Here is a 27266-nt window from a genome sequence, read left to right as displayed (position 1 = left end):
AACAGCGCCCCGTGTGCAGAGTCCTGTGACCACTGATGAAGGTCTAGAAGATGACCGAATCAAACAGCAGCAATAGATGAGCGATCGTCTCTGACTTTACATCTACAAGCTGGACCAACTAGGTAGGAGTGTCTAATAGAGTGGACAGTGAGTGGACAGTGTTTAAAAACTTCAGCAGCGCTGCTGTGTCTGATCCACTCATACCAGCACAACACACACTAACACACCACCACCATGTCAGTGCAGTGCTGAGAATGATCCACCACCTAAATAATACCTGCTCTGTAGGGTCCTGACCATTGAAGAACAGCATAAAAGGGAGCTAACAAAGCATGCAGATAAACAGATGGACTACAGTTAGTAATTGTAGAACTACAAAGTGCTTCTATATGGTAAGTGGAGCTGATAAAATGAACAGTGAGGAGGTTTTAATGTTATGACTGAACAGTGTATGTGAAACGTGAAAAGCAAACCGAGATAGTGTTCAACCAGGATTTCAGTCCGCTCAGAAACACGAGCCGTTTTGATTCCGATCTGATAAATCTCTGCCCCAAGCTGACGCCGACTCAGCCGGAGCACAGAAACCCATTGATTGTACCCTGGATACAAACAAACACCACTTATTCATAACTCAGCCAGTTGGCATTGAAATCGAGAAGGTGAAGAGGGGAAAATCCAGAAAAACAAAACTAGTTTCATAGAACAGCTTATTCATTTGGAACTAACAGAAAGCCTGTTTTTTTTTTCTTTTCCATGAACTGAACTTGTGATCGAACCGTAAGAGAATTGCTAATCAAATTGCACGCAGGAAAAAATACTTGAGTTTAAACAAGAGGCCTAAAGTGACTTGGCACGGCGAGAGAAAGGGAGTGGTGGGCGGTTAACGAAACGGGGTTTGTGGCGTACATTCTCGGTCCTCTATTACTGAGAGCCGGTCACTAATACACTGCTTATATGCGAAGTCTGAGGGATTGTTGGTGAAACCCGGATAGCGCAGATGGGACAGAAGGAGGAGGGCGGGTGGGGGTTAAGAAGAAAACTACTAACACTGCAGTCACACTAGCTGAGGGTCCCTGTAGAAACGGACGCGCTTTGGGGCGGGGTTAAGGATCGCCAGGGTGAGAATCTGATGGACAGGGTACAGGTATTGGCACAATCGTTCCAGTTGAAGAGCCCCATCTTTCATTCCCACCCCCCAAACGCCCCAACAGCGCTCCTCTACAAGCTCTTGGCACTTTAAAAAGATAACGCTAAGAGGGACTGAGAGGCTCCGGTGTGATTTAGAGACGAGCCTCTCACTGTCCTGTGCTCTCGTTGGTCCTCAGGGCTCCAATCACGCTCTGAATGTTCTCCTCAGGGACCTGAAAGAAAGCAAGTTTACAAGTCAGACGTTTGCTTCTACTGTATACACGGATCAGCCATAACATTAAAACCACCTCCTTGTTTCTACACTCAGTCCATTTTATCAGCTCCACTTACCATATAGGAGCACTTTGTAGTTCTACAATTACTGACTGTAGTCCATCTGTTTCTCTACATACTTTTTTAACCTGCTTTTATGCTGTTCGTTAATGGTCAGGACCCCCCCAGGACCACTACAGAGCAGGTATTATTTAAGTGGTGGATCATTCTCAGCACTGCAGTGACACTGACATGGTGGTGGTGTGTTAGTGTGTGTTGTGCTGGTATGAGTGGATCAGACACAGCAGCGCTGCTGGAGTTTTTAAACACCGTGTCCACTCACTGTCCACTCTATTAGACACTCCGACCTAGTTGGTCCACCTTGTAGATGTAAAGTCAGAGACGATCGCTCATCTATTGCTGCTGTTTGAGTCGGTCATCTTCTAGACCTTCATCAGTGGTCACAGGACGCTGCCCACGGGGCGCTGTTTGCTGGATATTTTTGGTTGGTGGACTATTCTCAGTCCAGCAGTGATCCACTCACACCACCACCATGTCAGTGTCAGTGCAGTGCTGAGAATGATCCACCACCTAAATAATACCTGCTCTGTGGTGGTCCTGTGGGGGTCCTGACCATTGAAGAACAGCATGAAAGGGGGGTAACAAAGCATGCAGAGAAACAGATGGACTACAGTTAGTAATTGTAGAACTATAAAGTGCTCCTATATGGTAAGTGGAGCTGATAAAATGGACAGTGAGTGTAGAAACAAGGAGGTGAAAACACATCTTGTTTTTTATTATAGCCATGCAAACAGAACGTTATCTATTCACATCCATTTGCTTGTCCTTGTGTGCACGTGTGGGCAGGATTATTTGCGTACGTGTGTCCTTGTGCCTGTAATATGGCATCACACTGGGGAAAATGCTTCTCATGCATGGGGGCTTTAAAGTCAGACCACTGTGATCATCATAAGTACAGAAATATGCCTTTTTTACTGACATTCATTCTGTAATTTAAAGAGAATCAAAATATGTAACCAAATGTTGTTTATATTTACATTTTCTTCTATTTTTCCCCCAATTTTCGATTTTCTCTCACCTAATCTAGTCGTATCCAATTACCCTGATTGCGTTACGCTTCACCTCTACCGATACAACCCTCCACTGCTGACTGAGGAGCTTCGTAACTGACACACGCCCCCTCCGACACGTGTGCATCTTTTCACCTGCACGAGGCGAGTCCATATGCGGATCAGCCTTGTGCACGGAGAGCCACACCCTGATCAGCATCGTTCCCCAACTCTGCGCAGGCGGCATCAATCAGCCAGCAGAGGTCATAACTGCACCGGTCCGGCTTTCTCGTCCCTGAACAACAGCCAACCGTCGTTCACGTAGTCGCCCAGCCCAGCCGGACGGCAGAGCTGAGATTCGATACGATGTATTCGAAATCCCAGCTCTGGTGTGCCAGCGTGTTTTACCGATTATGGTTACCATGACAGCCCAGAGCGTAAGAACTATAAGTAACCTCACATACCAGAGCATGGTCAAACTTGAAGGTGCTGATGTAATAAGCTGGAATGTCAGCAGTCGCCAGGGGTTCGGATATTTGAGCCACAATCCCGCATTCATCTGAGGAGGCAAAAATACACATCACATAAACCAGCCTGTTCAAGAAGAAGCTGAAACAAGACTTGACTTCATAATGTCATAGATGATAAACAGTATTCATGAATGTGCAATTTAAAAACACCCCCATGTTCCCTGGCCATCCCTAATATCAGGCTAACTGCTGATAAACTGTTAGTCCAGGACTTCAGATGTACTCAAAGTCTGTAATTACAACATCGTGACTTTCCTTCTGTTTACTCAATCATTCCTTATACCAAGTCATTTCATTGTGGAACTTAGGGCAGGGGTGTCAAACTCATTTTCACAGAGGGCCACATCTGCATTATTGTGGCCCTCAAAGGGCCGATTGTAACGTATCCTGCTGTGATTGCAGTCTGTTGTTTTTCTTGGAGGCCGAATTCTGCATTTATATTGTCCTACTTTACCACAGACACGGCCTCATAACACAAGAGACGCACCGGTTTTTCTTCCTGAAGCTGAAAACTTGTTTTCACTTAAATTAAATTTCCTCCTTATGCTTAATTTTCTTAATTATCTTCTTGTACATTTTAGGATCATGTGTAAATATGTGTAACATCATCTACTGGCAGGCTGTGTCACTTTGCAGGTCACAAAATCAGCCTGCATTTTGAAAGATGCAGTTTGTTTAGGATTTTACAGTGTATTTTTAAGACAATCATTCTGCCCTCACTAATAGTTTATCCCCCTTGCTCAGCTAGACAGACAGACAGACAGACAGACAGACAGACAGACAGCTCCCTTCAGAATACAGTCGGTTTTATTTGCTTCCCAGCTGTGTGATACACTGTGTGCACCAGAATGAAGTAAAAATACAAACAATAAAAACAATAAAGAACTTAATACAGTAAAAGCACAAACGTAAAATAGCGCTAACGAGTTAAAATTGTGTGTAAAGATACTAATTGCTATAGTAACGTAACAACAGTATTTAATTACAGTAAATTTGTAACTAAAGCGCTGTGATATACTCACTAAACATTTACTAACAACTGAGATTATAAACGCCACTACTTACAGACGATGCTTTGGTATTATACTGAAAGATAATTATTTGTATTTATTTATTATTGTTTACATTACTGACTACGCTACTTCGCGTTCTCTTTGCCATAAAAGTCACATGGCTTTTTAGCGAAGGATAAAGTTAGTTGCCATGACTACGATGTCACGGTTGTCTCTTAAAGGCGCAGGTGTCCCGTTAAATTATAAGCGCATCTCTGTAACGACTCGAACCATCACAACAATCATACAGTCGTTAAACCTCTCGCCGTGAGTTTGACACCCCTGACTTAGGGGGTCTTAATGCACTACAGTTTGAATTAGGACACTCACCAAATCCTAACGGCTGTCCTCCGATGCGGACCATTTTCCAAAGCTCTCCTGAAGCGCTGGTGAAGAGGACGTTGTTGGGGAACCTAGACGAGAATAGTACCGGTCAGCACCATGCACACACAACAGGAACACAGAGTCACTGACAACAACACGGAATAAGAGTGGAGGTCTTCCGAGGGTGGTACATTTGCCTGCCCCAGACCCCCAAGCACAGATCTCCATGCTCCTCCACTTCTGAACAGGTGCCTCCGGGTGCTAACCAGGGTCCTTGCACAGCGTTTAAAGACCACGGCCACTTATAAGTCTGGTCTTACCCACCCTGCAGACAGATGGCCAATTTTGTCTGCTGAAGCCACTTCCAGGTGACCGGTAGCAGAGCTGAGATTCAAACCGGGGATCCCAGTGCTGGTGCGCTAGTGGAATACCCTGCTGCGCCACCTGGCATTTAAGGGCCTTATTTAACTTGGCGGTGGTAGGTCCTGAACCAATGACCTTCTGTTCTCTAGTCCAGAACATTAAGCCTGCACTGCTCTAGATTACTATCTAACAATGAGGTGAGGAGTCCAAATAAACGCAGGACTTTTGGTGTCTTTAAATTGCTGACTGCACCCCAATTGTGGACCATGACTAAATTTTTGGCAATGATGAAATATTCAGATAAACAGCAACACACAAACACCTACAACGAGACATAAAAGTAAGAGTAACCTTCGAGTAGTCTGCTCATCCATAACCAGCGAGATGTAGCCCTCGATCAAGGAGAAAGAGAAGAAGCGGATATGTCCAGACTCCTCGTTCTGAGCTCCCGCCTCCTTCCCGCTACTACAAAGAATAATGACAAACTCAAAAAGGTAAGTTTCCTATTAAGTGCAGTAAAGCTCGATAATGTTTTGGGGCTGCTTTATTTACAATTACAATTAAATTTTTTTCAGTGTGACAGAACAGTCTGGGTATATGCCATAATGCTGTCCATTTCTGTCCATTAGAGAGTAACAGGTGGCTCTTGGGGTGGGCATACGTGTGTGTGTAGATGATGCTCTTACCCTCCTGAGTAGAACATGACATCCATGAGCAGGGTGGCCACAGAGGGCAGCGTGTCCGGGTCCAAGCTAGTCACACAGAACATGTTACTGGGGCTGGAAAGAGGATGAATGATGGGACGAGGGACTGGCAGAAAAAAAAAAACAGAGCAAAAATATTAGAGAAAGACAGACGGACGAAACAGATGAACGTTTGATATATGACCCAAGTGGTGTCAGTGGCTCCATATCCATAAATTAGCTGCTGGCATGTTTTACAACTTTACGAGGCACCCTAGAGTCAGACGTGCTTACCCAATTTAGGTTTGACGAAGCCGTTGGTGATTCCGGAGCAGCTGGCAGCTACCGTCTCTCCGTTGACCACCCTGAGGAGGGTGAACTCGGAGGAAAGCGTGTGCATGACCATGGGAAGATCCCTCTCTCGGACCTAAACATAAGAAAGATTTTCAATACGGGTTATACACCGATCATGCATAAGATTATGACCATGGTCCCCCTTTCGAGGCATGGACTCCACTCGACCCTTGAAGGTGTGCTGTAGTATCTGGCACCAAGATGTCAGCAGCAGATCCTTTAACTCCTGTAATCTGTGAAGTGGGGCCTCCATGGATCGAACTTGTTGGTCCAGTACGTCCCACAGATGCTCGATTGGATTGAGATCTGGGCAATCTGGAGGCCAAGTCAACACCTCAAACTCGTCGTTGTGCTCCTCAAACCGTTCCCGAACCATTTTTGCTTTGTAGCAGGGCACAGCCATCAGGGAACATCGTTTCCCTCCAAGGGTGAACACGGTCTGGAACAAACATCGCCCAAAGCATCACACTGCCTCCTTCCCATAGTGCATCCTGGTGCCATGTGTTCCCCAGGTCATCAAACCAGGCCACCTTCTTCAATTGCTCCATTGCTCCGTGGTCCAGTTCCGATGCTCACGTGCCCATTGTTGGTGCTTTCAGCTGTGGACAGGGGTCAGCATGGGCACCCTGAATGGTCTGCGGCAATGCAGCCCCATACACAACCTTTCTATCAGAACCAGCATGAACTTCTTCAGCAATTTGATCTAGAGTAGCTCGTCTGTCGGCTGCCTTCGCTCCCCACGTGCATCAATGAGCCTTGGCCGCCCATGACCCTGTCGCCGGTTTACCACTGTTCTTTCCTTGGACCACTTTGGATAGATACTGACCACTGCAGATTGGGCCCAACGGCAGCAACCTGGCAGTGGTGGGGCTTGAACCAGTGACCTTCTGATTACTAGTCTAGCAGATTTCTAATATCCATACAGCATTTTGGGAGTGAAAATGTGGAGTTTTTCTTTCTAAATAAACTAAAATAACTTATTATGAAGCAGATCTTTAACAGCTTGGTGTTGTGACAACACAAGATTAACCTCCACTAATAAAAGCGTTTATTTTGCTAGCTTTGTTAGCACTAAACCCCTTTATATCTATGAAAATCTACCTTCACTTTCTAATGTCATATTTTCTTGACACAAATATCCCATCTTGCATCAGATCGTATACCAGACGTGGCCGGTCGAGTGTAATCTGACACTAAGGTCTCTATTTATACGCTGCCTGTGTCAACATTGTCTATTTCAGCATTCCTCAAAATGCTAAAAGGAAACAAAGCCTGACTATACAGAGCATTTCCAACCCAAGGAAGCAAGTCTCAGTTAGAGAATAACACGCAAAGCCGATTTAATTTACATTTGAATCGAAGAAGCATCTTTCTGATAGATTACAGAGAAAACAGAGACGTTGTGTAAAACCTCCCGCTGAAAATTCACTGTGCAAGTGAAAGCGATTCGAGAGCAAACCCCCCGTGGATCAGTTCGTCAGGCGATGCAATATCCCTGACGGTTACATCAGCCATAACATTAAAACCACCTCCTTGTTTCTACACTCACTGTCCATTTTATCAGCTCCACTTACCATATAGGAGCACTTTGTAGTTCTACAATTACTGACTGTAGTCCATCTGTTTCTCTGCATGCTTTGTTAGCCCCCTTTCATGCCACAGAGCAGGTATTATTTAGGTGGTGGATCATTCTCAGCACTGCACTGACACTGACATGGTGGTGGTGTGTTAGTGTGTGTTGTGCTGATGGAGTTTTTAAACACCTCACTGTCACTGCTGGACTGAGAATAGTCCACCAACCAAAAACATCCAGCCAACAGCATTCTGTGACCACTGATGAAGATCTCAAAGATGACCGACTCAAACAGCAGCAATAGATGAGCGATGGTCTCTGACTTTACATCTACAAGGTGGACCAACTAGGTAGGAGTGTCTAATAGAGTGGACAGTGAGTGGACACGGTCTGATCCACTCATACCAGCACAACACACACTAACACACCACCACCATGTCAGTGTCAGTGCAGTGCTGAGAATGATCCATCACCTAAATAATACCTGCTCTGTGGTGGTCCTGTGGGGGTCCTGACCATGAAGAACAGCATGAAAGGGGGCTAACAAAGCATGCAGAGAAACAGATGGACTACAGTCAGTAATTGTAGAACTACAAAGTGCTTCTATATGGTAAGTGGAGCTGATAACATGGACAGTGAGTGTAGAAACAAGGAGGTGGTTTTAATGTTATGGCTGATCGGTGTAATTCCAAGAGAGAAAACAATGACTAAACAATATCACCTGTGGTCTGGTTCCCAAAGCTTCCTCAGGCCTAAACATGAAGCCAGGCCCTGCTATTTATAAAACACACCGGGGTATGGAGTATAACGAAAGCGGCTTTAAAACAGAGACGCTGAGACACATTTTTAAAAACGGTCGGTCCTGGGCTTGGGAAAACATTTCATCAAGAGGCCGTGCAGCTTCTGCTCTTTTTTACATAACGACCCCCAGATTACCATCAGCTTTTCTTTTTATTTTCATAAACAGGTCCTGGAGAGCGTGCAGGCGGAGCGTGGGGGGAGGGTTACAGGGTATAAGAGATCTAAACACGGTCACCAGTCAAGAGTGAAGAATGTGCTGAGATGACAACCGCTTGCATTTTGTTGGATATCATTTGTGTTCTTACATACATCCACTTCAAATCTAAACACTATGTCCCATTTTATCAGCTCCACTTACCTTATAGAAGCACTTTGTAGTTCTACAATTACTGACTGTAGTCAATCTGTTTCTCTAAATACCTTTTAGCCCCCTTTCATGATGTTCTTTAATGGTCAGGACCCCCACAGGACCACCACAGAGCAGGTATTATTTAGGTGGTGGATCATTCTCAGCACTGCAGTGACACTGACATGGTGGTGGTGTGTTAGTGTGTTAGTGTGCGTTGTGCTGGTATGAGTGGATCAGACACAGCAGCGCTGCTGGAGTTTTTAAACATCGTGTCCACTCACTGTCCACTCTATTAGACACTCCTACCTAGTCGGTCCACCTTGAAGATGTAAAGTCAGAGACGGTCGCTCATCTACACAGCACATAGCACAGCTACCTTAACGGTTGAATGTAAACCTAGAACATCCAGCGACGGTCTCAAATACAAAAATTCCCCTCAATTCCCTCTGCGTCCACAGAGTTTTTTTACTCAGTTACGAGTCATGTTTTTAGCGCTTTACACTTCAACATCTTGGACATTTTGACTTCTTCCTATCTGAATTGCCGTAGGATTGCTAGGACGCCTCATAGTGCGAATTAACCAGTAATATATTTAGCACTTTTTTTTTTGCTATTTTGTTTACGCATTTCACCCTTTCTCTCCAAATTTAGCGTAGTCGATTCGTCTTCCGCTGCTGGAGACTCCGGTCGTGTCCGAGGAGGGTATATTCCGACGTATGCGCGGTACACGACCGCTTTTTATTCGCCCACACGTTCGGTAAATTCCACTTTCTGTACAGGCGCCTCTGGCTACTAACTAAGGTCCTTACACAGTGTCAAGACCCCCCTTTTTCTCCCCCTTTAGCGCATCCAATTGTTCAATTTGCATCGTGCTTCCTCTCTGTCTATGCCGAACCCCGCCCTGACCGAGGAGATCGAAGCTAACCCGCATCCCCTCCGAAACATGGGCAGCAGCCGGATGCATTTTTGCCACCCACACATTGACGAGTGTGACGCCACCCAGCGTTGCATGCGGAGAGACACACCCTAAGGGCACGCGTTCTCATCTCTTGTGCAGGCGCCTCTAATCAGCCGGCAGAGGTCGTAATCGCATTCTGACAGAGAGAGACCCGCATCCGGTTCTTTGTCCCACCCCCTCAACTGAGCAACCGGCCAATCGTTGCCGATACAGCCACTCAGCCTCGAACCGGTGAAGCAGAGCTGGATTCGATACCACGTACTCAGAATCCAGCCCTGGTTACCGCTGCGCCACCTGAGCGGCAATCTAACTGACAATTCTCACACAAAGTTTGGCATTGGTGAGCCAAGCCCTTGGTCTATACCCAATCATGTCATCCTTACATATGGTATAAATAGTGTGTATATTTTACTATTATTTTCACCCTGTCCCAACTTTTTCAAATGTGTTGCAGACGTCACATTCAAAATTGGTTCACGCAGAGTGGTCAGCCAAAACATTAACAGTTATTTACGTGTGTTTTTTTAACTCTGGGACTCACCAGTATAAAGTCAGTCTGGTAGGTGGACAGCATGAACACTGAGATGTTGTGATCCGCCAGGGGAGCAATGACCGATTTGGCGATTTTGGTCACACCGATTGGCTGGAAGCTGGTGGCGTTGCCGCCACCCGACACCACGTTCAGAGCTAACCATGTTGCATCGGCCACACTGAGATGTTCTGACTGGGGGAGTTCTAAAAACACACAAGAAAAAAATTAGAGAAGGACAGAGGTGTGACGTTAATTTTTTATATTTATTATTTATCTTTTTATGTAGGAAAAGGCTGATTTACACAAGCAGGTTGATCCCAAAAAATGCTGGCAGTCAAATTTGTGGCACATTTTTATATACTTGGATATTTTACCTCAGCCAGCAAGTTCCAAAATTGCCCAGCAGAGGCGTTTGACTTCAAATGAATGTCGGCTTGTAGGGTTAAAATTTTACGAACGAAACAGCCGTCTGTTACTGTTTATACACCGATCGACCATAACATTAAAACCACCTCCTTGTTTCTACACTCACTGTCCATTTTATCAGCTCCACTTACCATATAGAAGCAATTTGTAGTTCTACAATTACTGCCTGTAGTCCATCTGTTTCTCTGCATGCTTTGTTAGCCCCCTTTCATGCTGTTCTTCAACGGTCAGGACCCCCACAGGACCACTACAGAGCAGGTATTTTCTAGGTGGTGGATCATTCTCAGCACTGCAATGACACTGACAACTGTGTGTTGTGCTGGTATGAGTGGATCAGACACAGAAGCTGCTGGAGTTTTTAAACACCTCACTGTCACTGCTGGACTGAGAATAGTCCACCAACCAAAAACATCCAGCCAACAGCGCCCCGTGGGCAGCGTCCTGTGACCACTGATGAAGGTCTAGAAGATGACCGACTCAAACAGCAGCAATAGATGAGCGATCGTGGATCAACTAGGTAGGAGTGTCTAATAGAGTGGACAGTGAGTGGACACGGTATTTACAAACTCCACTCATACCAGCACAACACACACTAACACACCACCACCATGTCAGTGTCACTGCAGTGCTGAGAATGATCCATTACCCAAATAATACCGGCTCTGTGGTGGTCCTGGGAGAGTCCTGACCATTGAAGAACAGCATGTAAGGAGGATAACAAAGCATGCAGAGAAACAGATGGACTACAGGCAGTAATTGTAGAACTACAAAGTGCTTCTATATGGTAAGTGGAGCTGATAAAATGGATAATGAGTGTAGAAACAAGGAGGTGGTTTTAATGTTATGGCTGATCGGTGTATATTAATTGTTAACAATGAACTGAGCTTGAGGTGCTATTTAGAATCAGACACAGTAGCAGCAGGAAGGCTGAATTCTTAGAAATAGCTTTGAGATACTAGTTGTGTCAATTTACTTACTAGTAAGGGATGCACTGATACTATTTTTTCCTTTCGGATATTCATACTGATACCTGATCCTTAAATATCTGAGCAGCTATACCGACTCAGTCTAGAAGAACCTGCTGATATTTCTATATAAATTCTACATTAAATTTCTACATAGCTTTACTGAATTACTTCTTATCAATATTTGATTAATACTTATCACTGTATAAAACATTTATATGTTTTTTCCTTCTAATATTCAGAATAAATCACTCAGATGTGGATATTTCCCAATTTTACATTATGTATATTTAAGATGACCACTAGGGGGCGACACGGAGTTCTAGTCTATTCATGCTCTATTAAAACAATACTATTAAACGTATTTTAAATCCAATAGTTTACACTGTTGGGCTTTTATTCTATAATTCTAATGAGCCTTATAGACTTGTCAGTTAACCACTGACTAATAACAGTCAGTTTTTAGTCATTACCTATTAATTCTGGTGTCACAATGTCACGACGTGTGATTGTTTTTCCCTTCAGTTGCTTATTATTTATTATTTATTATGTATTTAATGTCACGTTTTACACACTTATGGTTACATTCATGACATGAACTGTAGTTACTGGTTACACAACATTCATCAGTTCAAATTTTTAATATTAAACACACTAATGGACAATTCTGAATCTCTAATTCACCTCACTTGCACGTCTTTGGACTGTAGGAGGAAACCGGAGCAGACACGGGGAGAACATGCAAACTCCTCACAGAAAGGACCCGGACCGCTCTACCTGGGAGCTGTGAGGCGACAGCGCTACCCAGTGAGCCATCGTGCCGCCCCCCTTAGTTGATTAAGAGTGCATGGGGTAGAATTTTGGTGGTTGAGGGTACAAGGTTGGTTAACTACAGCAGCCCATCACGTCTTCCCCAGTCATGAAGTTCAAACAACCAGACTTGTGCTTATAACGTCTAGGCCCGTCATTACCAATCTGTCATTTTTAAGCCCTTAACCAAATGTGTGAATTGAATCCCGTCACAACTGTCAGTTGCGTTGGATTAAAGCATCCACCATATTCATGTTTGATGTACCATAAAGTGGGTCATTTAATAATATCTGCTGCTGTTTATCCAGAATTTTGAAGTGGGAACAAAAAACCCCAAAAAAAACAAATATATAACCCATACCTGCATATGCCTCACAACCAGAAGCTTTTGGTGTCCATAGTGACGCTGGCAACCCATGTGTAATGACTCAAATTCACTCAGTCAACCACAAACCCGAATAGACCGACAGCTTAGCTTTGGTTAACCCATAATGGAAGTGAAGTGGCTGATGAAGCAACATGTGGTCAAACATTGCCAGTAAGTGGAGACGGGAGAGTAACTGTGACCCTGCCTTTGTGTATGTGCCACGCGAACAAGCCCGGGCGTACCTTTAAAGCCGTCCTCGTCCACTATGATTGTGTAATCTTCGGGGGTTTCGGTCAAACTGAAGAACTTACATCTGTGGAAGAGAGGAAAATGAAGGTGTTAATACTGTATACTGTATATACACATGGAAAATAAAGGTGTTAATACTGTATACAGTATGTATATACACATCTGACAAGTGAATGTGTGCATGTCTAAACCTTTAACAAATACGCAATATGCAATACTAATCAACAACGTTTAGCAGGGAAACTCTGGTTAATTAAAAAAGCTGGTGACTAACACGTACTGCTTGTACCAGATGCCCAGACAAATAAGTTGTCCACACAGCTGTATTTTTATAGGAAATGATGAATTAAAACTGAGGGGTGGAAGGTATAACAGTATGAAACCAGCAGATCGGTACACTGATGTCGTACCACACATTTGTCCCTGTTCTCCAACAAAACTCACAGTTGCACACACAGCGACTTCAGACTCGACTCATTTCAAATGACTCTGACTCGACTCATGAACAACAAGAGTCACTAGCATCAGCATGTGTTAACATTAGTTACATGTGACAATTATATATTTATATATACACTGTATATATATATAATTATTATTATTATAAATATTCTGCTCTCTAATAATGCTCTGGCTGTCTTAACCTACAACGCACGCAATGGGTAAATGTTCCAGCCAGCTTCCGGCGTAGTGATGAAGCGTCGCTCCCTACTCCCTACACAGTTTGAAGTTCACTTCATTTGAACATTTTCCTTTAATACCTTTGGATTGGAATCTCCCGTAATGCACTTCACAGGAACAACTGGGGTGAATGGAACGTTCCTACAGAATTGGTGCTAATGGCTGAAAGCATCGCTTTCTGAACCAATCAGACCTTCTGATTCGAATTTTTAGTAAGAAGTGCTGTTATTTGCGTTTATTCAGTTTGCAGCGTCACACAGATGATGTGTCAATGAAACGTTTGATCGGCTTTGTAACGAGTTCTTGTTTTACTTCACAATCGGGAAAAGTTTGGAGGTTTTTAATTATAAGCACATTTACAAAATAACGGATTATATTCTTAACGGGACACACGCTTATAAATGTAATAGCATCTGAAATAACATAAGCTCAGGTAAGCAGTGGTTATGATTCTTTTTGCTGTGTTTTGGATTTTGGCCGCAACAAAACAAAAAGTATCAGTTGAAGCTTTTAACTGGAACCTTCTTGTTACGGAAATTACATTCATTTACACAATGACTAGGAAAGTAAAGGCAGTAAGTAAAACAGCAAAATACAGTCGCTAATCTGTTGTTGTTTTTTATCTGAACTTACATATTATTTGTTTATTTCTACGCTACATTTCCAATATATGTTTTGTGTTTATTAAATTGACTTGTGACTTGACTGACTCTAGCCTAAAGACTCGTGACTTGACTCGGACTCGATTTTTTGACTTGTGAACATCCCTGCCATCCCTACATTTGGGACAAATGTAGACCATATACAAGGCTGGTGAAAATTCAGTGGCTACAGATATAAATATAATACAGATATAAGAATAAATGACCGTCCTATCTCAAAATCAGCTCCCGAGTGTGCAGTGCATGGCTGAAGCGACCAACATTTTTAGAAATGGAAACTCAATGGAAAATGCAATTTATTTATCCAGTGGCACCGCTGAGACTCGAACTCTGACTCCCAAGTCTATCAGTATTGGTGAGCTAGGACATTAGACTCCAGCACCCCACAAGCACTCGCTGCCTTCAGTGTTTTATCTGTATGGTTAGGCTGGGATTATCTGGTATATACTTGTGGAAAACCCACCATCATAATAACGCCCAACAAGCTCATTCTCAGGTGTCCATGTAATTCTGGCCATATGGTGCATTTTAAATATGATTGATTTAAACCCAACAGCAAGTGACGTCAATTGTTCAGCATCTCAGTTGAGACCAAATTAACCAGGCAAGATGCCAAATGAGCCATATGCTCAACTGGTTGCATTCATACACATACGGTTTACTTACTAGGGTCGGACCATAATAGTACGCTAAAGCGACATTTATTTAATACAGCTATATGTGGTTGGTGACACAAACCAGTAAAACCCGAATAAAGAGAAGCCGGTATTTTGTCCTTGCTAGTCCGCCCCCATGTTATCCCCCCTTCAGAGGGAGATACTAAAAGGTTTGTTGATTTTGGAAGTCTGTATATCATCTGATGCTGCAAAAAAAAGCAGTAGGATTTCTTGAGTTATTTTGTTAGCTGTGGGGAAGCTCTCACGCTGCACGATTTTCAAGTGCCAGAAGGGAAGCATTGTGCTGATAAAATGTATTTAGAGCCCAGAAACTGAAAAGAAAGAAAGAAAATGTTGATCGTTATTAAAGAGACGTTTTATGGTCAGGTTGGGCGCTGGAAGCGATTGCGAGACATCAAGCCACAATGCTCTTGCATTCGTCTGAGGGCAAATAGAAAAGTAAAGAAAGACAGCTGATTAAACGACACATCTTCGTCTTCTTTGTGAATTTTAAATGAACTCTGACCCACTTGCTTAATGTGGTTTAAAAGAACATGTGCTTTAGATAAATGCATTTCCTCAATAGACCAATTATTGTCTGAAGTAAACAGAATCCAGTGATTATTAACGCTCCGGCCATCCTAACCCGCAACGCACGCAATGGGTAAATGTTCCAGCCAGCTTCCGGCGTAGTGATGAAGCGTCGCTCCCTACTCCCTACAGAGTTTGAAGTTCACTTCATTTGAACATTTTCGTTCAATACCTTCGGATTGGAATCTCACTTAAAACGGTGGAATACCCTACGTAGTGCACTTCACAGGAACAACCGGGGTGAACAAAACGCTCCTACAGAATTGGCACTAATGATTGAAAGAACCGCTTTCTGAACCAATCAGACCTTCTGATTTGAATATTTAGTGATTTAAGAAATGCTGTTATTTGCATTTATTCAGTTTGCGTCACACAGATGATGTGTCAGTGAAAGGCTTGATCGGCTTTCTAACGAGTTCGTGTTTTACTTCACAACCGGGAAAAGTTTGGAGGTTTTTAATTATAAGCACATTCACAAAAGAACGGATTCTGTTCCTAATGAGACACACGCTTATAAATTTAATAGCATCTGGAAGAACAGAAGCTCAGGTAAGCAGCAGTTATGATTTTTTTTTTAATGATTTATCGCTCACTTTTTTTTGCAATGAAAACAAAACGTATCAGTTGAAGCTTTTAACTGGAACCTTCTTGTTACGGAAATTACATTAATTTGCACAATGACTAGGAAAGTAAAGACACTCTGATTCTGACCCACTTGCCTAATGTGGTTTACAAGAACATGTGCTTTAGATAAATGAATTTCCTCAATAGACCAATTATTGCCTGAAATAAACAGAATCCAGTGATTATTAAAAATTCAGACAGCTACAATTAACCACTAAAAATACAACACAATTCTTCATTCACTCAGGTATTTTTTCTCGTCTTCTAAGAGTCGTACATTCTGAGAAGCAAAGCTATATCACAGCGTCCTGTTTGCTCGTAATCATCCAACAGTACATGTACTTAAGGACTGTCGAGATGCAATCAGCTTGGTTTGTTTATTTGTGTAATTCTTAACGCCATGTCAGCTGCTACGGCTACTATCATGGCCAACTAATAGATTTATTCTTTAAATGTCAAAGTGGTGGGTTGGTCTGCTTTCCTTAGAGCAGTGGTCCCCAACCACTGGGCCGCGGACCGGTACCGGTCCGTGGGTCATTTATTACCGGGACGCACAGAAATAATAAATAATTAGAGATCGCTGCAAGATCAATTAAATTTCCATTATTGTCTCTAATCACCAGTAGGTGTGAGCAGCATCTCGTTGTAGCGAAAAAAGCTCAGGGTTCCCACCGAATTTCTATTCTATAGTTCTTCTATTTTAAATCCTCCCGCCCCCGCCGGTCCGTCAAATTATATCTTATATGAAACCGGTCCGTGGTGCAAAAAAGGTTGGGAAATGCTGCCTATATAGCGTTTTTAAGCGCTAGTGCTTCCAAGATTTGCTCAACAGGGGTTTTTGGTCTGTTGGTCCTGGATTCTGTACAGTTGCTATACAAATAAAATTAACCTGACTTGACTTAATTGAAGCAGAAACGTGGTGGATTTAAAAAGCTTCACAGACTTCTCTTGCTACCGTATGTGGATTGTGTGATGAGGGCGGCGTTGGTGCGTTTCATAAACAGTGACGAAGCTGAATTTCCTTTTTGACAACACCAGCGAAACAGTGAGGCAGCAAACCATGAGCGCTCGCTATCGAGGGCATTCGCAGCAGTTAGCAACTTTCACCACACCTCCTCTCACATCGTCCACACCAGCATTCTACACCAGCGTGAGATACTTCTCGGTAAACTCGAACAGCAAACAGATCGTCTGCCTGAGCAGGTATTCCGAACTGCTCATGTCAGTAAATAAGAAAGCTTTGGCAAGGAACACGCCTCGAGTTTTATTTCTCTGTTGAATACGTTTCAAAGCCAAAAAAATGTGTGTGTGTGTGTGTGTGTGTTTCAGGGCTAGGCTCTTTAAACAGAGCCCAGGACCTGCAGAGCCAGCACTGAACACAATAGCCGACTGAAGACACACAGCCAGATACGAGACCACAAGCTGTATTTTCCGGGAGAAGGAATTTGAAAACAAGGCCCCCTCTCTCTACCCCGACTCGAGATTGTTTTAATTCCTCTTTCCTGTGGCAACACAGCACAAAAAAGAACATCTTAGATCTGCTGTCTGTTATTTCAGCCTCAATAAAGGGTCAGTATATACACGGAATGGTCAAAAGTATGTAGACACCACTCTTACTTCCTGAGGGCATGGCCCTACTAAATTCAGGGGAAAATGTGCCCCCAAAAATCACAGATTTCACTAGGGATGTAACGATGCACCACAAGACGGTTAAAAATCGATTCACATGTGTAACGATTCGAATTGGTTTACATATATAACGAATCGATATTTACTTTAAACAGCAGAGGGCGCTGGCGCTATTCACCTCGCCTGGTTGACGTCACTACGGGGTTGCCAGGTTTGGAATTTTCCAGCCAAATTTATTACATTTTTTTTAAGAGAAATAATAAAAGGAAACCTTGTCATAATTTGTCTTCAATTTAATTTTGTTTAAAAAAATTGGTAAAAAATCATATCGTGAACCCAGTTTCATGAATCACATTGCATCGTGGGTAGAGTGTATCGTTACATCCCTAGATTTCACAGATTTTTAAAGAAAAGAGCCACATTTCACGGCAGTCATTAAATAACACTCATAAATTAAATTATACAATAAATGGAAGCTACAATACACAGCACAGCTGCCTTAACGGTTGAATGTAAACCTAGAACATCCAGTGACGGTGCAAGGCTTCATGTCCCGTCTCAAAGACGAAAATCCTCGCCCGTATTTGGATCGCACCTCTCCATTCTTCCCGTGCCCACAGAATCGGTTGCGAGTTTTCTAAACTCAGTTACCCGAGTCGTGTATTTAGCTTCTTTAGACTTCGGCATCTTGGACATTTTGACTAACCGATTGCTAACTGAATTGCTAGTATAACAGACTTTTCTGTGGTGTCGCGTGCTGACAATGTTTGTAGTATCTATGCGTTTACGCATTGAGCGCATTTTGTGCCTTTGGGGATTCCATAATCAATGGAAAAGTGTGCTTCTCTACACATGTGATCATCTCTGTGTAGTCTGTGCTGTAGTAAAGTATTCTGATCCTGATAGTTTATCTCTTACTTTATAAACTCATCAAACTCTAAAGATGCCTGGTTACACTAGGACTGCCTGATAGTGCAGGTTAACCAGGAAACGTGAAGCACTTAAACGCTACCCGAATGAAAAATGGTTCATCACTAAACACAGCAAATTGTACGTTACACAGGAAAACGCTCATTTCACGGCCCGTGGGACTTAATGATAGGTATATAAAATTACTCGTATACGAATAAATTATGTGCTTCCAACCTGTATCAATAGTTTGGGGACTGTGTCCTCTCCACAAACAGTCCTGTCTGACAAGTATGGCATGGAGGAACCCTAACCTCAACCCCAATTAACACATTACAGATGAATTAGACCTGTTGTCAAGTACTGATTCCATCATACATTGTGTCATTTTGTGAGGCCAAGCAAAGCTTAGTACTCAAAACCTTCATTATATACACGGTGAAATGAACACGTTGTATATTGTATGCATTTGTGACAATAGAATAAGCTACAGACATACTATAAAAAGTCCCAGTCATACCGCCCAGCCTTACCATCCAATAATAAAGGCCTTTAAAATCAGTAAAAAAAAAACAACAACCCTGCTGACACCATAAAGCTCTCCACCGTTCATACTAACAGTCATTTCGGATCTGCTTTTCGTTGTCACACACTGTAAATATCAAGTCACTCGTGAGCCACAGATGTGGATTGGATTAAGGATTGAAAAACACGAGTATCCCTTTAACCGAATCCACGCTGAGGGCTAATTAGTGCTCCAGCTCACGGTTCAGCAAGTCCAGGAGAAGAGATGGCCTCTGGGATTGTGTCTCCGCAAACAGAAGAAGAATGCATTAAAGACACTATGGATGCATGGCTACTTCCAAAGAGAGGCAACCAGTTGTGTTAAATCAGCTTTGAAGCTTTATCAGATTCGTAGCGGGTCTTGGACTTTACTGTTTTGAGTACAGTGAATTGTTTAATTACGTTTGAAGAAAGTGAAGGACTTTTAAAGACATTTAGAATCATTAAAACCTCCGTTTCTTGTGGCCAGACCTGATGTTGTAACAAGACTACACTGGTGAACGTAAAATTACAGACAATTTTATAGTGTTGCAAACTATCAGTTGTTTCATTCTGAACCACAGTTTACTCTCAAGGGTATTTTTACATGCTTTAAATTAGTCACAACTAAAATTTTCGCACACAAATGCATTTATTCCAGTGGGATTTATAATCATACGTGGCTTTGCATTGCAGACTTTCACAGTTTCAATTTAAAGTTGTTTAATTAAAGCTGGGGACGTAACGATGCACCACAAGACAGTTAAAAATCGATTCCCATGTGTGACGATTCAAATCGGTTTACATGTATAATGAATCGATATTCACTTTAAACAGCAGGTGGTTCACCTGGTTGACGTCACTACGGGGTTGACTTTAATGTCAAACACACTCGTGGACAGTTTTGAACCTCTAATTCACCTCACTTACACGTCTTTGGACTGTGAAGAAAGCCCATGCAGACACGTACCCAAGACCTTCTTGATGTGATGTGAGGTGAGCCACCGTGCCGGCCCGGGAAAGTTTTGAGCCACCAACTTCCCTCGGATGAGTAATGTGGAGAAATCCACATAGGTTAGAGGTTACTGGATCCACCACTGACAGTGTGGCTTAAATATCGTGACGTATCGTGAGCCCGATTATCAGCCGAACCCGTGAGACACGAGACAAAGAATTAATTCATGCAAATTTGCCCCGGCTGTTGCTTTTCACCGCAGTTGTTTACAGCTTTCCGGCGGCTATTCAAACTGCTGCAGTAGGAGGAGGCAGTGTGCAGAAAATAATCCAACACCGACTCTCAATAACAAAAAACGTTAACAAGAACTAGGTGTAAGAATTAAATCGTTGTTGGGTTTAGGATGAATTTAAATTGGTAATGATGGAGCTCATACACACATCTTCTTTAATAACACATTCAGATACAACACGACCTAGCTTTCTCTCTCTATAGCAGACTGGCCTGATAAAACTGCTCTACTCTTTTTAACTCTTGACATTATCGCAGACCACTAAGGTGGCTCGGTGGTGTAGCACTGTCACCTCACAGCTAGAAGGTCCTGGGTTCGATCCCCAGGTAGGACGGTGTGGGTGCTTTCTGCGTGGAGCACCTGGAGCTCCGGTTTCCTCCCACAGTCCAAAGACCAAAATGCAAGTGAAGTGAGGTGAATTTTAGATACAAAGTTGTCCATGACTGTGTGAACTGATGAATCTTGTGTAAGGAGTAACTACCTGTCCAGTCATAAATGTAACCACGGGGGGGTAGCACTGTCACCCGACAGCAAGAAAATCCTGGGTTCGATCCCCAGGTGGGACGGTCCAGGTCCGGGTCCTTTCTGTGTGGAGTTTGCATGTTCTCTCCGTGTCTGCGCGGGTTTCCTCCGGGTGCTCCGGTTTCCTCCCACAGTCCAAAGATACAAAGTTGTCCATGACTGTGTGAACTGATGAATCTTGTGTAATGAGTAACTACCTGTCCAGTCATGAACGTAACCAAAGGGGCGGCACGGTGGCTAACTGGGTAGTACTGTCGCCTCACAGCAAGAAGGTCCTGGGTTCGATCCCCAGGTGGGGCGGTCCGAGTTCTTTCTGTGTGGACTCAGCTTTCTCTCTGTATAGCTCTATACAGACTGGCCTGATAAACAGTGCTTTAATAAAGCATTGCACTCTTTTTAACCAGACATTATGGTCACCTCAGAGCAAGAAGGTCCTGGGTTCGATGCCCAGGTGGGGTGGACTCAGCTTTCTCTCTGTATAGCAGTCTGGCCTGATAAACAGTGCTTAAATAAATAAAGCAATGCACTCTCTTTAACTTGACATTATGGTCGCCTCAGAGCAAGAAGGTCCTGGGTTCGATGCCCAGGTGGGGCGGTCCGGTCCGGGTTCTTTCTGTGTGGACTCTCTCTGTCTATATAGCAGACTGGCCTGATAAAACAGTGCTTTAATAAATAAAGCAATGCACTCTCTTTAACTTGACATTATGGTCGCCTCAGAGCAAGAAGGTCCTGGGTTCGATCCCCAGGTGGGGCGGTCCGGTCCGGTCCGGGTTCTGTCTGTGTGGACTCAGCTTTCTCTCTGTATAGCTCTATACAGGCTGGCCTGATAAAACAGTGCTGTAATAAAACAATGCACTCTCTTTAACCTGACATTATGGTCGCCTCAGAGCAAGAAGGTCCTGGGTTCGATGCCCAGGTGGGGTGGACTCAGCTTTCTCTCTGTATAGCAGACTGGCCTGATAAACAGTGCTTTAATAAAAACAATACAACCCAAACATGTCAGGACATGCAGATAAAAGCACTTACCTTGTTTTGGAAGGCAGGAAAGCTAGTTTAATTAACCCATGGGTGCAGATCTGGATTCCCTCTTTTGCTATACTGGCTACTTTCAGGTTGTGCTCTAAAATGTGCAATTCCATCGTTTTCTTCTTCTCATTGGTGGCTCATCACATATACGACACTGGAGCGGCTGTTCTGGTCTGTTTTATTCTTGAATGTTCTATTCTGTCGGGTATAAAACGGGTGAGCAAAACAATAAATAAATAAATAAATAACTAGAGCTGTAAACCAAACCGTGCTTCATAAAAAAAAAGGCTTCAAACGGAGCGGAAAGGAAGGAGGGGTGAAATGGAAAAGATGACCGGTGAAAAGGAACAAAAAGAAGACAAGCAAAGGTGAAATAAAAAGCAAAGCACGACGAGGTAAACGGGAAGGGAGAGAAGAGAGGACTGTCGGGCCCCGGCTTTCCACTCCGACAGGGATTCGAAGGGTCCAGCAGCTGCCTACACTCAAACAAACAACCTGTCACTCAAACCAGGAGGGGCGGGGACACACAGTGGTGAACTGCACCATGGGAAATGTAGTTCTGCTCCGTCGTGTTTACAACACGAAACACGTTTACATTCACATTGAACATTTTCGGCATTTATTAGACGCTCTTATCCAGAGCGACTCACAGAAGTGCTTCCACAGTTTAAGTAAACAACAGTCCAAGAACACAAGCCGTAGCCTAGTGGTTAAGGTGCTGGACAAGTAACCAGAAGGTCGCTGGTTCAAGCCCCACCACTGCCAGGTGGCTGCTGTTGGGACCTTGAGCAAGGCCCTTATAAGACCCTCTATTGCTCAGACTGTATACTGTACCTGTAATGTAAGTCGCTTTGGATAAAAGCGTCTGCTAAATGTCTAAAATGTGAACACAAATCTGCTCAAGCCTATTAGAACCAAAGTGTTTTTTGTTTTTTGTTTTAAAGAGATGAATAAGAGTGTTAAGTAAGTAAGTACAAGTCAGCTTAAGTGCTTAGTAAAAAGGTGATGAAGAGACTCATGTTCGGACAGACAGAGGAAGTTCATTCCAGTAGAACCTTGATGTCCATGCTGGTCTTCCTTGAGTCCTGGGTGGAGGATCAAGTCGAGCGAGACCGGTGGCTCGGAGGTTGCGCGGTACAGAGCGGGGTTTGATTAGACCTCGGAGGTAGCTTGGGGCTGGTCCTTCTTTGGCTTCGTAGGCGAGCATCAGTGTTTTAAACTGAAGTGAAGAGAACGCAGCAGTGGGGTGATGTGGCGGCGTTTAGGTTGGTTAAAAACCAGACCAGCATTTTGAATGAGCTGCAAGGGTTTATTAGTGGACATTGGAGCACCTGCCAGGAGGGAGTTGCAGTCGTCCAACCGTGAGATTACAAGTGACCGAGCCGGAATCTGAGTAGCTTCCATGGACAGAAATGGTCGAATCATGCTGATGTTGTAGAGGAGGAACCGGCACGATCACGTCATGTTGGCTACATGAGGAGAGAAGCTCAGCTGGTTATCCAGGGCGACACCAAGGCTTCTCACCTTATCAGATGGTCTGATCTGGGAGTCATCAAGAGAGATGACTAGGTCCTGGGTTGGAGATTGATCTCCAGGAATGAGTAAGAGCTCTGTCTGGCTGGGATTGAGTTTTAGATGATGAGCTGACATGCATTGTGAGATATCTCGCAGACATGCTGAGATGCGAGCTGAGACTTGTGTGTCTGAAGGAGGACATCACACGACATTACTATCAGTATAATTTGTTATATTTTAATTATACGTGTATAAGCATTACAATTACAACTAAAAGTTAAACCTTTTTACACTTTGGTTACATTCATGACAAGGTTCATCAGTTCACACAACGTTATATCGAACACAAGTCATGGACAATCTGGTATCTCCAATTCACTTCACCTCACTTGCATTTTCGTCTTTGGACTGTGGGAGGAAACCGGAGCACCCAGAGGAAACCCACGCGGACACATGGAGAACATGCAAACTCCACACAGAAAGGACCCGGACCGCCCCACCTGGGGATCGAACCCAGGACCTTCTTGCTGTGAGGCGACAGAGCTACCCACTTAGCCACCGTGCTGCCCCATCTTGTATAGAATAGCTTACTGGATACTTGGCATTTTATTGAGCTCATCATCTGTTTCTCTACATACCTTTTTAACCTGCTTTCATGCTGTTCTTCAATAGTCAGGACTCTCCCAGGACCACTACAGAGCAGGTATTATTTAGGTGGTGGATGATTCTCAGCACTGCAGTGACAATGACATGGTGGTGGTGTGTTAGTGTGTTGTGCTGGTATGAGTGGATAAGAGTTTTTAAACACCTCACTGTCACTGCTGGACTGAGAATAGTCCACCAACCTAAAACATCCAGCCAACAGCGCCCCATGACCAACTCAAACAGCAGCAATAGATGAGCGATCGACTCTGACTTTACATCTACAAGGTGGATTAACTAGGTAGTAATAGAGAGGACAGTGAGTGGACACTGATCCCTCATACCAGCACAACACACACCGTGTCAGTGTCACTGCAGTGCTGAGAATGATCCACCTAAATAATACCTGCTCTGTAGTGGTCCTGACCATTGAAGAACAGCATGAAAGCAGGTTAAAAAAGTATGTAGAGAAACAGATGGACTACAGTCAGTAATTGTAGAACTACAAAGTGCTTCTATATGGTAAGTAGAGCTAATAAAATGGACAGTGAGTGTATTTTGTGCATTGTGCTGCTGCCACATGAGTATCATAGACCAGACATGGCTTGTGTTATTCTCATTTTGTTCTTACACACTATGCTAATCCCAGTGTAAACAACTGTAAAACATTTCAAAGATAATCATCTGACATTTACCAATAAAAATAAAACCTAACCTATTCTTATTCTCATCAATACTGCATCTTGTTCTTTAGAAACTAGAAGATTAAAATATGTCAGTATGTTAAAAAAGGTAGCCAACAGTTTAATCATTCACAAGTCATGTCAATCAAGGCCTTTGTTACACAGGGCCATAAACACAAACCCTCTTTGATCAGCGTTTGATCAGGTCAAAGGACAGCCAGCTGTCTGCTCTTTATGCTTCAAACACTATCAGCTGATAGGACTTCAGGTTTTTGTTCTTAACTACATAAATTCTGTAAGGTTACATAATGACCAGAGAGGTACTCGAGGTTATTTAGACCCGTGGGCTTGGTGGTTCCAACATGCGCAACACTATGCGAACATTAAGTTCATAAATAAATTAGTAATGCATGGACTTTTTACCTCTTATTTATAACAACAGTCATTTATTTTATTAATGATTTCTTAATGACAGCTTAACTGCTGATGAAGAGGAAAAAAAACACTGATTCACTGATTTTCCAAAAGAAGGACACCCTGATGATTAGCTACGTCAAGAGATTAAGCAACACTCATTAGTGTCCTGTACTGAGAATATTGAGAAACGCTGTTAGTGCTCAGCAGCTGAGCCGGAATTAATCATTAGTCTCCTGAGCAATATAATTTACTAATACATAATAATAATCAGAGGTGGCACAGAACCTACAGAACCTGAGGTCCTGGTACTCGCTCCAGTCTGCAGAGGGTAAAATAGCACTAAATGACCCCTGGGTATAAGTGAGAAAATGCGTGTTCCAATAACCCTAATGAAATGATTAGTACTGATATATGACACAGTAATAATTTTCATGTCATTCATATATTACAGTATATTTTTGTACACAAAACTGAGCTGTTGTGTCCATCTGATTTACCCAACTGAAAGGAAAATTGACCATTGTTGTGTTTAATTCAAAATAGGCACTAATAATAGCATTAGTATTTGCATAAATAACTCACACAAATGTGAAAAGGTCAACTATTACTTCAGAATTTTTTTAAAACCTGTACCTGCTGTATAACATTATTGGGTGCAAGGCAACACAGACCTTGACTGGAGGTGAGGCTGGAACCCAGGTCCACAGGGCCAACAAGGTCTTTATAATTATTACAAATGACATTCATACCTACAGAGCAAAACACTGGTAGGGTTGGTGGTTGATGAGTTATTCTAGTGTCCAGGAGGGTTTCCTCTGGGTACTCCCAACAGCAGGTGGATTGCCTGCATTACACACACCTACATTTTAAACATGTAAATGAATGTGCGAGTGTGTGGTGACCTGAACTGGATTGGGACATTGAGAAAACAAGGAAACTTCAATGTACTGCTCACCTAAAGGTAATACGATTCAACACACTTAAACAGAAAGGGTTAAACTTACAGATGATGGATAACACTATGCTCTTTGTATTCCTTTGCCACTCATGCTGATGCCTCCACCAGACAGGGGTCACATTTGCAGCAGTACAGGGTAACTTAAAATGCTGTTCGCTCTCCCTTAGACGAGGCCAGTTGCTCTTGCAGAGCACACCCAACCTGGCTGATGGCACTGCTATGACTCAAACCAAGCTATTACTGGTAATGAGCAAATGCCCTGCCAAACATTATGACAGAAGACAGTTAAACTCTTTTTAAGACTGTATTTGACAAAGTTGGCTTTGATTACAGCTCTACAGTTTGGACATCAGTCCACGGTGGGATCCAGACACTCCAGTTCTAAGCACCAAAACACACATTCTGTCACATAACGCTCAGCCATCACATTCCTCCCTTTTTAAGTGACATTTCCTGAATTCCCATTAGCAGGGCTGAAAGAACACAAATCAGCAGACTGTAAAACACAGAATCTTTTAAGCAGCGAGAGCTCGAGCAGACCTGCAGCATTCTGGCCGAGGCGAGGTGTAAAAGCATGTTTGCACATTCAGCGTGGAGAATATAGCTAGGCTCACCGACCTGTGAAAACACGAAAGTCGAGCAATTTACATCAACATAAAGCAAAAGTATCTGTAATCGAGGTGCAAAAATCATTAGTGAATCTTTTACCAATGCTGTCTACGTGTTTGGTTATTAATATCATCTTGGTTTAGTCATGCTTTAGTCAAAACAGGTTTTTAACAGGAATAGTGCCAAATACAAGACACTCCTATATGTTTCATGAATACATTTTAAAATGCTGACATTGTACCTCATGCGCCAACCATTAAATATTGGAAGGAAATATATTCAGCTCACAGATTTATTGTAAAACTGACTCGACCCCAGAACTTCCTATGCAACTGAATTTTCAGCCAAACAAACAAGGGCTTTGAGGGAAGCGAGTGCCGATAGCTGCGCTCTGAAGAGAATCCTTTAATCTGTGTCCCATGACCTGTGGGAAACACTGGGAACAGAGTCCACACTTGGCAAGAGAACAACTACAGGCTCAGAGCTGAACTTCCATCTCAGTGCTGCATAAAGTGGCTGTTTTACTCATACGATCATAAAGCAGC

At 43.2% G+C, this 27266-nt stretch overlaps 1 protein-coding gene across 1 annotated transcript; it reads right to left on the bottom strand.

Moving 5' to 3' along the window:
- Window positions 1-429: 429 nt before the first annotated feature.
- Window positions 430-22369, bottom strand: castor2 (cytosolic arginine sensor for mTORC1 subunit 2). Its single transcript, XM_062988572.1, has 9 exons — window positions 21898-22369; window positions 12801-12871; window positions 10000-10193; window positions 5718-5850; window positions 5427-5550; window positions 5092-5205; window positions 4384-4466; window positions 2936-3030; window positions 430-1361 (listed from the first exon to the last, which is right to left on the bottom strand). Exons 1-9 carry the CDS (start codon window positions 22008-22010, stop codon window positions 1296-1298), a joined length of 993 nt encoding a protein of 330 aa, XP_062844642.1. The 5' UTR covers window positions 22011-22369; the 3' UTR covers window positions 430-1295.
- Window positions 22370-27266: the final 4897 nt, after the last annotated feature.

Source organism: Trichomycterus rosablanca, chromosome 26 (assembly GCF_030014385.1).
Source record: "Trichomycterus rosablanca isolate fTriRos1 chromosome 26, fTriRos1.hap1, whole genome shotgun sequence".
NCBI classification, from domain to species: domain Eukaryota; kingdom Metazoa; phylum Chordata; class Actinopteri; order Siluriformes; family Trichomycteridae; genus Trichomycterus; species Trichomycterus rosablanca.
This window is presented reverse-complemented; position numbering and strand designations above follow the sequence as displayed.